The 13,280-nt window shown below is 44.0% G+C and overlaps 1 protein-coding gene across 4 annotated transcripts; it reads right to left on the bottom strand.

Annotated features, from left to right (window-relative positions):
• Nucleotides 1-106: 106 nt before the first annotated feature.
• Nucleotides 107-13,012, bottom strand: FAM118A (family with sequence similarity 118 member A). Of its 4 annotated transcripts, none has more exons than XM_030960902.1 (8): nt 12,752-13,012; nt 10,187-10,242; nt 8,723-8,975; nt 7,295-7,516; nt 6,510-6,638; nt 5,493-5,778; nt 3,482-3,514; nt 1,857-2,077 (listed from the first exon to the last, which is right to left on the bottom strand). In XM_030960902.1, exons 1-8 carry the CDS (start codon nt 12,809-12,811, stop codon nt 1,980-1,982), a joined length of 1,137 nt encoding a protein of 378 aa, XP_030816762.1. In that variant the 5' UTR covers nt 12,812-13,012; the 3' UTR covers nt 1,857-1,979. The 4 variants fall into 4 exon arrangements, with proteins under 4 accessions (XP_030816761.1, XP_030816762.1, XP_030816763.1 ...); XM_030960903.1 differs by lacking the exon at nt 12,752-13,012 and adding an exon at nt 11,278-12,589; XM_030960901.1 differs by lacking the exons at nt 10,187-10,242; nt 12,752-13,012 and adding an exon at nt 107-742 and having other exon boundaries at nt 1,936-2,077; nt 8,723-10,166.
• Between the last annotated feature and the right edge of the window lie 268 nt (nt 13,013-13,280).

Genomic DNA, 13,280 nt, shown 5'->3' with positions numbered 1-13,280 from the left:
AATATTTTGGCTGTAAGAAGGTTCATTTCAAAAGGAAGGGAAAAAAAAAAGCCCTTTTTTTTTCAAAAAAAACTTTAGGAAAAGTCCATAGTGCCAGCATGCTGTTCAGGTGCTCACTGCTCCAGTCAGGACTTTTTGTGTTGTAACTGCCTCTATTTGCCTTCAGAATAGGATTATTTCCTCTCTTCTAAAGCAGTAAGGTACTGGAATGCGTTCATTATCTTGGGTGACTTCTGTGACAATCAGACTTCAGTTCTCCGCTGCAAGCTTACACAATTATTAGTTAACTGTACAAAAACTTGGGATGCAGCTCTAGAGCTGTGATATAACCTTGAAAAATATCACCTCTCAGCTATTTCACCTCGTACAGAAGTGGAAAGAATGAGTCATGCTATAGAGGCAAATTAAATATATATATGAATATATAAAAATGTAATGTTATTATTTAGCTCTCCCAGTACACTGAAGTTACTTGGCTGGCTGTTTTTGATCTAAGTGGATGGAAGTTAATGAATTTTTCATCTAAAGTTAATGAAGTTGGGTAAAGGAAACTGAAAGCTGGAATCACTTTTTCTGGCTTATGTTCCACCTTTCTGTGTGCTGAAGAGCTTCCCTTGGTTTGTGGCTGTTAATAATTTTATCTTGTGTTCAGAGCAGGTTCTTTTTGTTCTGTGGGTTGCTTACACATACCTACCTTGTCATGTGCTGTGAGCCCTGGGCCTGGGCTGGGCCTGTGAGGATCCTGCCACAGGGTGGAAGATTGTCTGAGCAGGAATGTTACGTGTTTCACAGGATACAGATGTTCATCAAACACTTGTGTTATTGCTACAGTTCACTGAATAAAATAATTTACTCTGAGGCATGAGTCAGCATCAGTGCCTTATTTCAGAATGTGGTAACAGATGCATTAGGAGATGAAACAACCCCTCACTCTTCTGCTTTTGAGGACACAATAGATGGCCCTCAGACAGGAGCCTGCTGGACAAGCTACAGTTCAGCAGTATCTACAAGGGAAGAATCACCAGTGTAAGCTGGGTGTAAGCTGATCCTTACCAAGGGGAGGGATGGGGTTTCCTATTGTGGACCCAACTTCAAGCACATGATAAGGAATTGCATGACTTTAGGGTTTAAATTGTGGTAGTAATGAGGGTCATAAACACCTCAATGCAAGTGATGGATTTTGCTTGGCTTGAACAGGTGAACAGCTTCTGAGCTGATCATCAGCATCCACAAGAGCCTGACTAGGCACTTTCCAAAGCAGCACTTTGCAGCAGCTGCAGGAGGTGGCTGTGTGACAAGACAGTAAAAAACTGCCAAACCAAAGGCAGCAGGCAGCACAACCTGTGATGTAGCAATACTTAAAACATTTCCACAGGTCAGGGAATGCCAGCCCTGCAGTCTTGGCCCTGCAGATACAGCAAGTTCCAGCCTTTCCTCCCCAGGTGATCTTGTGCCTTATCAGACAAAGGAAAAAACAAATCCTCATGCCAAAAGTGGAAAGCAGGTGGGTCATCATGCTGTGGGTTCCATAAATGTAGAACAGCACTGTTCTTCAGCACCTGGGGATCAGAGACTGAAGCCTGCAAGAATCCAGAAACCCACCTGCAGTTCAGCTGATGGGAGAACTGAAACCCCTCTATTTCAAAGGCACTTTTGACAGATTCAGATGTTGAGTGGCTTCACCTGGGGAGGAGTTTGGTCCAAGTGGCTTCACATAGATGCAAAGAGAATTTGCATCTGCTTCTGTCTGACCCTGCAGGCCCTGCCTGAGTGGTCTGGCAGTGCCAGGGGAGTGACTCATTTTACTCTCAAGCTTTACACATGACACATTTATGGCTTTAGAAAAGAGAAAGCTAGTATGTACAATTTTATTCCACTTAAAATCATGAAAATACCAGCTCAAAACTTTCCATGCAGCAGATGTAAAACACCTACTGTTAAAAAGCTTCTGGGGCGGGCCTTTGGTGTCTGGGGTTTTTTCATTCAAGAGAGGGCATATCTGACTCTTTTATCCTCTTAGGAGAATCAGTGCCACTTTCTCCTAACTTCCTTTTAGCACAGTCCACACATGATGTTCCTGGGGTGAGAGAGGGGAAAGAAAACACATTAATATTTCTACATCCAGGTGCTTGGTGTACTTTTTATTCTAAGCACCAGCTAGCAACATAAACACAATCTTGGTCCCCTGAGGTTCTCATTATTTGGATTCTGAATTAAATGTAACATTAACCCTGCTAAATGTCTGGGCTCAAGCTCTCCCCCAGAACTGATCTCTAGTACTGACACAAATAACAGGGACTCAGCTCAGGATTCAGCTGCCTTTTGCCACAGCTAATTTAACACCTGTGAAGTTCACACAAGTCTGGATCCCTTATTCAGAGGCCCCAGCTTGAGCTGGAGGGTTGAAATAGTTTACCACAGTGGTCCTAACTTGAACCATCCCTGAAGTCCGCAGCAGAAATCCTTGGTGTAAGCGGCTGTTGGAAGTACATAAACAGCATAACTGGAGAGTAATGGGAATGGAACAGAAATTCCTTCAAAAGCAGAAGGTTGTGAGGTATTACATGCACAAATCCTCTTGGGTTTTTTACCTGGTCTGTATTCTGAACTAGAAGTAAACAGGTGCTAAAACTACCTAAAGATGGTGCTAACAAGTTAGTAAAGGAAGACTGTTAAAAGTGATGTTAAGAGGGACTGGAATAAATTGTACTCAAGGTTTTGGTTTCTGTTCCGCCTAACTGTACTTGATTGAAGTTGGGATTGATGAACTTATTTGAGAGAAAGGTAAGTTTAAAATCTCATTGGAATTAAAAAATTAATCTCTGGCTTTACACCTGCACACAAGTGTCTTGGCACTTGTGTGCTTTTTGACTGGTCAAGAGCAGGGTTTGCACCTCCTGCACTAGGCCCTTACATGCAGTACTGAATGATACTTCTATACAGCTTTGATGTTGGCTGTAGCAGCACAGATCTCTCAGGAGTGGCATCTTTTTAGCTGTTTCACTGTATCTTTTCCATCAATTGGAATGTATTATTGCTTGGGTTATTCACAGAAATATCACAAAGCAACCTGAACAACTCAGCTGTAAAATCACCTTCAGTACCACACCCTTTAAGATTCACTCTTCCTGAGCCCCTTAAGGAAGGGTTTTGAAACAGAAACCAGTATTTGGAAATCTAAGCCAAAAATCTTACTGATGTTAGCATGTAAAAGCTGGAGAAAATGTATATAAAAAGTGATTAGCATTCACCAGAGTACTCTGAAGTACTGTAATTTGTCATTTGATAGACTTGAAGGCCATCAGTTACCTGCTGCTAGGCAGAAAGAAAACCAGAGAGTAAAAAAGAGCATTCAGCAAACTTTCAGAGCTAAATCAGAGCTCTGCACAGTAATTACTTAATTACTTTGGAAATAAGAGGGGTATTTTTCTTGTGTGGGTAGGATTATGGAACTTTCTGTGAAAATAAAAATGTTACTTACCCAACAGCGTTGTGCTGTCCACCCGATCAGCATCTAGAGAAGTGTAAGAGACATCAGCAACACACATGAGCATCCAGGAAGTTTTTACACTTTTATGCACCATCCCAAAACAGCAAGGTTGTATTTAGAATCCCAGAACGGTCTGGGTTGAAAGGGATGTTAAAGCTCATCCAGTTCCACCCTCCTGCCAGGGGCTGGGACACCTTCCACTATCCCAGGCTGCTCCAAGACCCGTCCAGCCTGGTCTTGAACACTTCCAGGGATGGGGCAGCCACAGCTGCTCTGGGCACCCTGTGCCAGGGTCCCACCATTCTGATCCCAAACACATGTCCTCTTCATAGCTAATCTAAATCTATGCCCTTTCAGTCTGAAGCCATTCACCCTTGTCCTGTCCCTCTGTGACCTTGTCCAGGTCTCTCTGGATGTGACCCCTTCCCTACAACCACAGCCCTGAGCCTACTCTTGTCTGCTGAGGACACTCAAGCTCTCTCTCTACATCCTCATCAAAGCTGTTACATGCTCCTGGTCCTAATACAGACTCCTGGAGGACACAGCTTCCATCAGTTTTCCATCCATACATAAAACCACTGCCCACAGCCCTGAGTGTGACCATCCAGCCCATTTTTTACCCACATCCCCCAAGTTTTCAAGTTTTTCCCTTTTTAAAAGTAGGGGTTATATTTCCTCTTTTCCAGTCAGTGGGAAATTCCCCAGCTGACAGAGTTTTTCAAATCATATGGCTAAGCAACATCATTCACAGTTTAGCAGATTGAGAATTCCACCAGGACAGGATTACTCCAGCCCAGGCTACTACAAACCCTGATCTCAGGTCCAGCTGAGCCTCTCTGTTATCTCTCTTTCACCTCTCCTAGGAACTGGTCCTCAAGGCATTCCAGGATTCCTGGACTGCTTGTGGTTTGCTGTGTTCCTTTTCCTGTAGTCCCCAGTCTGCATCAGGCTTATCTTGGTTTTGCATTTCTCATTTCTTTAATATAACCCTCTTAACAAACTCCTCCTGCTACATTTTAGAAGAGAGTTTGTAAATAGGCACAAAAAACCAAACCCTGACAGTTTGGTGATGTACAGAGCAGTTCTGCACACCTGAAAATGGTTTTGTTTGCGATCTTGACTTGTCAATGAGATCACGAGGTTTTCAAATCTGAGTAAGGTCCCTCTTCTTACAAGTCTGATGCAAATCAGGCTGCAGATAAACTTCCTGGAATCTCACTGGTGTGATAAATATTTTTTTCTAGCCTTCATGAAAGAAAAACATAACGCAGTCTAATTGGAGTATTCATCAAGTCACAAAAACCAGGATATTAATTTGGACACACACTTTTCAGAGAAAGGTTCCTCCTATGCAGCAACTGAGAATAATTTTAGACAACACAGTTTCACTGAAATGATAAATAGAAGAGCTGTCAAATAGTGATTCTTCCCAAGGTCATTTAGTTATTTTCCTCTGTTCTCTGGATAAACCAAAATTGAGCTGTCCTTGTTTGGAAAACATTAAAGAAATCTCTTTCCTTAGACACACAGTTGTTGTTTTTCTTCATTCTCTTCACAACCCTAAGGGTACTAAACCAAACACTTACTGGATGTAGTGATTTAATTTCCCATTCTATGCTCAGTCAGATATTGTGGCTCTACCAGCTTATCCCACCAGCTAATCCCTTCAATTCTCTTAATCTCTTTTCCTGACAAGTCAGATTTCTGACAATGTAATACTCAATAAGCTCAAGTAGTTCACATCATAAATAAATGTTAAGCAAACATCTTTACCAAATACTAACAGAGACAAATCCAGAATTCAAGATTAAATTTGCAAGAATCCACAGACCTCCAAAATCCACAGATTAAAAAAAAAAAATCTAGTTACAGTTTGGCCACATGTCCCTCACAAGCAACAAAGCTGCTCATGAAGTCAGTGCCTTGGATCAGCTGCAGAGTTCAGGCAGGGCAAACTGCCCAGTACCTGCTCCAGACTGTGCTGTTGACAAGGCCACATTACCTGGACTTCTCTGTTTGCAGATCTGAGCAGTCAGATCCTGGACATACTCTGGGAATTGTTGGAAGCAGTCCCCATAGGACACCACTTTTATTCCATGCAGCAACATATCTGCCTGCAGCTTAAAAAAGTGGTCTTCATTTTCTTTAAGCACCAACATGTAATGTTCTAGATCCACTTTGTTCTTTACTGTGTAAAGAAAAAGAGCTTGGAATATCTGGTCACGCAGAGTCTCTCCACAGCCCAAAAACAAAAAGGACTTGGTTCGGTACAAGTTCTGGAGAACCTCCTGTGAAGGAACAGAAAGAAAGAAGAGCCATATTTACTTCAGCAGACAAAAGCCAAGGTTAAAACCTTTAAAATACATCAACCAGAAAAGGTTCAGCAGAGCAGAACCTCACAAATGACCTGAAAAAAGCAAATGTTTCAGGATGAGGCCAAACTGACATTTCAAAACCATTGTTCCTATACATAAAAACAGGCAAAACTATAATACAAATATGGGAATTAGAACACAATGATCTTTAAGGTCCCTTCCAGTCCAAGCCATTCCATGGAATTTAAATAGGCATGTAAGTGTTGCCAGAAAGGGAATTTAAATTTAAAGAATTAGGGTGACAGACTATTGTAAATCAACCTCTAAATGTGGAAAATGAATATTCCTGACCAAATGTTTGACTTCCTGTGACAGTTAAGACATTAAGCCCAGGATCCTGATACCAGTTTAAACCGCTAAAAAACCTAGCAATCATATGATGATGAATCCTTGTCCTGGTGTCCAGTATTTTGAGGCTCCTGTTCTTTCCAGAGATAAATACAAACTGTGACATCCAGCTGTGAGGGGTTTGGTTGTGATTTACACAACCAAGGGCACAGACTGCCCTTGCAACAGAGCCATCTTCCTGAACAGTTCCTCTGGTTCCCAAGTATTTAATTTATATGATCCCACAGAGCCTTAAATATCTTGTATGCAGTGATTAAAGAAAACTGTTTGGCAAAAATTTTAAAGATCATACAAACCATGACTTCAGGATCTTGAGTAACATCTTTATATCCAGAGGGATCAAGCACCATTCCACAGGGATCTGTATATAAGCCATGAATATGAAGAACTCCATATTTTACATGGCCCCTTGCCCACTGAAGAACCTAAAGCACATAATGGAAGATACACCCTTTTGTTATAATATACCACACTCACCATGAATCTGCAAAACTATACAGCTGAACTGACTTGTAAACCACTTAAAAGCAGAAAGAACTCCTTTTGCACTTTCCTACAACAAGAGGTTGTAATTACTAATTACACAGCTCACTTTAAATAACAAAGAGGTGATGGCTGATACTGCAGCTGTCTCTGCTTTTTGGGTTAAACAGCCAGTCAACCAAGAAGCAAGTTCCAGCACCACTGACAGAAAGGTATGAACAGCAAATTAACTACCAGCCAGCTGAAATTCTATTTGGAATTTTAACAATGACTTTACACAAGTTAAATAATTTATGGGTTTTTCCAGTTAAATGGCAGGGAACTGTTTGACAAACATGTCACTGAAATTCTCCTTGGTAACTGTTACCAGATTATTCAGAATAAAGAGATATGTAAAAGAAATGTCTGGGCATCTGCTGTAACTTATAGACATGCAACAATGCATGCAACAATTAACAAAGACATAGACAATTAACATAGACATGCAACAATTAACAACTTTTAGTCTTGACTCTTTAAACAGGAAAGCATCTTTCAGTGCAGCTTATGTGCCAACTTGTCAAAATTAAGTCAAATAATTTTACTGCTCTCATCGTACCTTATCCTTATCTTTAAGGTCTAAAGATTCCATAGGTTTACCCTGTTGCTGACCAAATATTTCAAGCAGGTTATCATAGTTTGTAGTCAGAACCATCGTGCCTCTCTCCATGAGCCTCAGGATGGACTGCAGAACCACAGGGTTCTGAATGTGCTGCTCTAAATTATCAAACACCTCCATTAAGCAATCCTGGAAGAAGTTGGGCTTGGTGTCCCCGGTACGCTGAGGAAAGAAGAGAGGACCAGTTGTCTGGGATTCTCAAGAGAGCTTGTAATACAAGTGCAGTAGAACAACACTAACATTAGCTTACCCTGGGTTCAGACACACCAGTATTTTATCAGTATTCAGCTATTCAGTATATCCTGGATATCCCTGGGATACAGTATAAAGAGGGATGGGGGGGCAGCAGTTTCTGTGTTTTCATTCCTGGCTGAGAAAACTTTATTACTAATTAAATCTGCTATGAACACACAGACTTAGTGTCACACTGGAGCTGTTGAGAGGCTCACCCCAACCTACACACAGCACTATATCTGCCACCCAGATTATTTAAACTGGAAGGAAGACTTGGCAAATGTCTTAACACTGAAAACCTCTGAAAACTCAGACAGATGAGTGAGACTGGGCATGCATGGGCTGTCCTCAGAGACAGTGTGATCTGCACTGGTGATTCACAATGTGTGGCCCCAAGGCCATCAGCAGCTATCTGTACTTACAGGGCCTCTCCAGTTATAGCCACAGATCTAGAAATTCCTCTTTCAATCTCAAAAACACTACAGCAAATATTTAATAGTCAGGACTCTTGTTTGCATTAATTCTGATGAATACTAACTTATACTAAAACTCAGGGATTTTTTAGTCTCCCCAAAATGTACAATGTGCTGTATGATTGTGGCATTCACATTCCCTGAACATGATTCCTTCGCCCAGGGTTTTTCTCCTAGGAAGCTGAAAGGCAGTAAGAAGCCTCAAAGAAAAGAAAAACAATTCTTATTTGCTTCTCCTGTGTTGTGCTTATGTGGAATGTGTTTGGAGATTGTTTACCCACAGGTGATTGCTTGATTGGATTCTGGTGTGAGTTGCTTTGCCTCATTAGGGCCAACTGGGGCCAAGCTGTGTCGGGACTCTGGAAAGAGTCATGAATTTTCATTATTATCTTTTTAGCATTCAGTAAGTGTCTTTTCTGTATTGTTTAGTATAATATAGTACTCTTTAATATAAGTAATAAATTAGCCTTCTGCTAAGATGGAGTCCCCCTCATCATTCCTTCCTTCCTTGGTGGCCCTGCATTTACAACAGTATGATTACTCACAAAATTTCCATTTTCACCATAAAAAAAAAATCAACTTTTGGAAGAAATGTTCCCTTATAACAGAACAAAAGCACAGAGTAGGCTTAGAAATTAACAGAGGTTACAAACATACTCACTGGTGACATCTTCCTGATGAGATCATGTGCAACCACAAGCAGGTCCCTCTCTTTGGCCACTTTCTTACGGAATTCAGCGACATCCCCCGGGTGCAGCACCTCCAGCTGCTCAGCTGCTCCAAGGACAGCCTCAATGCAGCTCCTCCAGGAGCAGAGTGCTGGGATTCCTGGGGCCACTGCAGCACTCACCCCCGTCCCAATCACCAGCAGAAGGTCCCGAGGCTGCTTTCTTATGAGACTTTTTAAGAATTTTCTTAAACACAGAAAACAAAAGTGTTCATTGTTCACAGTGCATTTCCTGGCTTGCCTGAAGAGCTCAGGGACTGACTCCAGAAGTTCACCTGAGCCATTAAAGTTTCTGCAAAACACCAACAAACCTGCAGGAACACAGTTCTCCATTCCTACACATTCTCCTCTATTCCAGCCACAGAAGCTCATGGCCTCCCCTAAACCAACAAATAGCCTTGATGCCTTTTTGCCATTTCAGACAAATAAATCTGGTTAATGAGAGCCAAAAAAAGGCAACAACTTCAAATCACCACTATCTCTGAGATCCAAAATGATAATTGCCAATTTACAAGGCAAGCCAAACACAACTTCCAATGAAATTTTGGAAAAAGTAGGCAAAAGATTGTCCAATGACTGAACTAATACATATGTGATAAAGAGGAAGTAGAACTATTTCAAAGGGACAAGCCATACTATTCCAAGAAAACAAACTTTTGTTTTTTTCTGGGAAAAGTAGAATATTTTATTCCCATTTATGATCATTGTAGGATATGTGAACATAGCAGTCATGCTGGTTCAGATCAAGGGTTCATCCAACTCACTGTTTTGACATTACTACCCACAGATTCCTCTCAGAGGAGTGCTGGTGTTACATCCACAGTCTCTGCATAAACCAGCACGGAGGAATGTGAGGAAAATCTGTCTTTCATGATTACTCAGCAAATAAGTGAAAATGCATACAAACCATACAGCAAAATCACTCTGTACACACAAGGACTTCAGTAGAACAGAAACTCAGAACTCCCCTGGCTTTCCAAACTACCTTTACAGATTTTCAGTTCCTGGTAACATGGTAATAAAGATGATTAAGACATCTTATTTCACAATCATCTGAAACTATGTAGGTCAAACTATAATGGTCAACTTGAAATGGCCTCAGGCAAAGCAATACACATGTAGGTATGGTTGCCAGCTAGTGCCTACAAATAAAATATATTTGATGGCCCCATGCCTTCCTGCTACATTGAGCCCAAGTTTTTTCCTCTCACTCTTTACTCCTCATAAACAACTTGAGTAAGCATAAAGTAGTAGGCCAGTGAAGACACTAGCTCCTGGGATAATTTCAAGTTTTCTGGCATGATGTTGTTCATGTATTCAATATTCAGTAGTTTATTCCCACTCTAGTTTCAGATTTTCATTAAGAGACAGTTTTGTATCAACTCCAATACAAGTTACCTGTATTTCTGCTCACTTCTAACGGTGGCCCCTTCTGGTGAATCCATCTCTGAGCCCTGAATAAAACAAAAAGCAAAATAATTCTTAATGCTTCTACCTTAGAAAAAGCCAAACCCAAAACCAGATGTATTTTTTCTCTTTATTCCTACCAAGTGTTTTAATACCAAGGCTTCATGTGTCACATCCCAGTGAAGCCAGGCACTGATGGAAACAAACCTGCCAAAGGACAAGTGTGCAAACCCAGCACACTCCAGTTAAGCTTCCAAATGCCACAGGATTGAGATAACAGAGACACAGCTATTCATGCAGCTAAAAAATACTTGTGTCTAAATTCAGGATAAAATTTATCACACCCACTAAAACTACAAGTGATTTCAAGTCAATTAATGAGTTTCTCAATTTTTTTTTCATAATAATCAGTTTATTCAATCCAGGTTGTGGAAACCAGACTTCCACATGACAGCCCCTGAGAGCCACCTAGCTACAGGACCAGACTGCAGGGTATGGCAGATTTTATTACCCCAACCAACTCCAACCCAAAAAAAAAAAAAGCCAAAACAATCTCCTCCACAAAAAACAAACCAACCAACCAAACAAACCCAAGCAAAAACCCCACAGATGTCTTCAGCAAATGCACCCATGGTGTCTTTTAAAGCAGCAAAATATTTTCTTGTTGTAATATTTATTTTCTCTGTACTCCCTTCCCTGACCAATAGTACCCTATGGAGGTGCCCCACTGTTTTCATTGGCACATCCAAAAATCAGGACAATAATCTGTTTAAGGCAAAGCACTTCAAAATCACACAGGACCATCAAGGCTGGCAGAAACATTCCAGGTCATCAAGGCCACCATGCCAGTGTCACCATAATCATCCCAAAACATGTCCCCTTCATACATGGGAACATTATGAGTGCAAAATGCAAAAACAATGTGCAAAACAAAAAATGCACAATGCAAAAACAAGACAGGAAGGAAGCGCAACTCATTTTTGTGGAAAAGATAGTTGTTATTTTATAACCCCATTCAAGAAAGCTTTATTAATATTATTATAATTTTATTATAATCCCCACATTTAATAAAAACATCTCACCACAGGCTGCTGTCAATACCAGCATTTCAGGCCTCGCTGTTTCCTCTTAGCTCCCAAAGTTATTCCTGGAAGGCGCGAGCGGGAGCAGTGATCCCACCGAGGAATGGCTGCGATGGGGGATGGAGGTCACATCTCCCGGTGCTCCGAGCACTGCCACCCGCTCCGGGACATCCTCCGGGACTGACCGCAGGTGTGCACAGCCGCTTTCCAACCTGGCTTCCCCTGGAACTGGGAGCCCACTGTGGTCCAGGGATGCCTGGCAGCCGGGATGCGAGCTGGCTCCTTACTCCCAACACAACGAGGGGGCACCGGCACCGCTGCTAACCTCGCATCTTTCCTGCCCGACACACTCCGGGTTTATCGGTGAAATAACAGCTCTATTCACCTGGCTGGAACTCCAGGTCACCGGGCTGACTCGACGGAGCGAATGTTCCCAGACACTTTTATAGCTGAAAACAGCCTAAAACGTTCAATCCAAAGGCGGCCGCGGCAAAAGGAATGCCCGGTCCCGAGCTCGCCAGCTCCCTGAGGAGAACCACGAACAACGTCGGGAGCGGGAGCAGGAGCCGGGCCGGGCCAGCCGCTCCCAATTCCCTGCCGGCTGCTGGGTTCAGGAGTCGAGCCGGGACAGCCGCTCCCAATTCTCTGGGGGCTGCTGGGTTCAGGAGCCGGGGCAGGACAGTCGGTCCCGCCGCTCCCAATTCCCTGCCTGCTGCCGGGAGCCGGAGCCGGGCCGGGACAGCCGCTCCTGCCGCTCCCAATCCCCTGTCTGCTGCCGGGCCGGGACAGCCGCTCCCAATTCCCTGTCTGCTGTCGGGCCGGGACAGCCGCTCCCAATTCCCTGCCTGCTGTCGGGCCGGGACAGCCGTTCCTGCCGCTCCCAATTCCCTGCCTGCTGCTGGGTTCAGGAGCCGGGCCGGGACAGCCGTTCCTGCCGCTCCCAATTCCCTGCCTGCTGCTGGGTTCAGGAGCCGGGCCGGGACAGCCGCTCCTGCCGCTCCCAATTCCCGGCCGGCTTCCGGGAGCGCCCCGGACGCGCTGCGGTCCGAGCCTCCCGCCGCCCGGGAAACAGCCGCCCCGCCGCCGAGGTTCCGCGCAGCTCGGAAATGCAGATTGCGATCAGAATCTGCTCCCAAATCGCGGCCGTTCCGCTCAAAACCCCAGCAGGGTGGGCGGCGGGGAGGTGTGCGGGTCTGTCCGCTAGGTCCCGGTCTGGGATCGGCAATGGGAGCGGCTCCTCTCACTGAAAACCCCTGAGAGGCAAGAGCGCCCAGCTGCGGGTCTGCGTGAAGCACAGAGCCAGCTCTCGTTACAGCAGAAAGCCACCTGGCCACCCCGCATATTAAGCAGTTGGTGCTCGGAAAACGTACCGGCGGTAGAGGTGTTAGAGATGAAAAACATTACGATGAGGAAAATTAAAAAAAAAAAAAAACCAAGAAAATAAAATAAAAGCTGGCATAGACGGCAGCGTTACCTTGGGCGGCTCTACTGACGGCACGGCGAGGCTGGCGGGGGTGGCCGGGGCATCGTGCATGAGGCGCGGTGCTGTGAGACCGTGACAGCAGTGGCACAGGCCACCTTGGGCAGCAGTGACAGCAGGTGGCACAGGCCACCTGGGACAGCAGTGACAGCAGGTGGCACAGGCCCCCTGGGCACGGTAACCTGCCGGGAGAGCAGGGCAGGGCAGCCCAACGCTGCACACAGCCGGCTCCCCTCAGCGAGTCACAGCGCCGACACCCACAGCGCCTCCTCCCCTCCGCTTCCAATCCTTCTCTTTTTTTTTTTTTTTTTTTTTTTTAGCTTTTTATATCTTAAAGCCAAAGTGTAAAAACTTCCAGGTCCTTCAGCATGGTTTATTCTGGTCTTTGGTTAACAATATTTTGCTCACTTGCAGCTCTTTCTCCCATCAGCAGTCCCCCCTCCCTTTGAAGCACCTCGCTTTAATCCTTACAGTCAGATAACTAAAGGCTCTAATTGTGCCCATAGGAGGCTGTTACAGACCT

The sequence above is a fragment of the Camarhynchus parvulus genome, chromosome 1A (assembly GCF_901933205.1).
Source record: "Camarhynchus parvulus chromosome 1A, STF_HiC, whole genome shotgun sequence".
Lineage (NCBI taxonomy): Eukaryota > Metazoa > Chordata > Aves > Passeriformes > Thraupidae > Camarhynchus > Camarhynchus parvulus.
The sequence above is the reverse complement of the archived record's forward strand: the minus strand, read 5'-3'. Positions and strand labels throughout refer to the sequence as shown.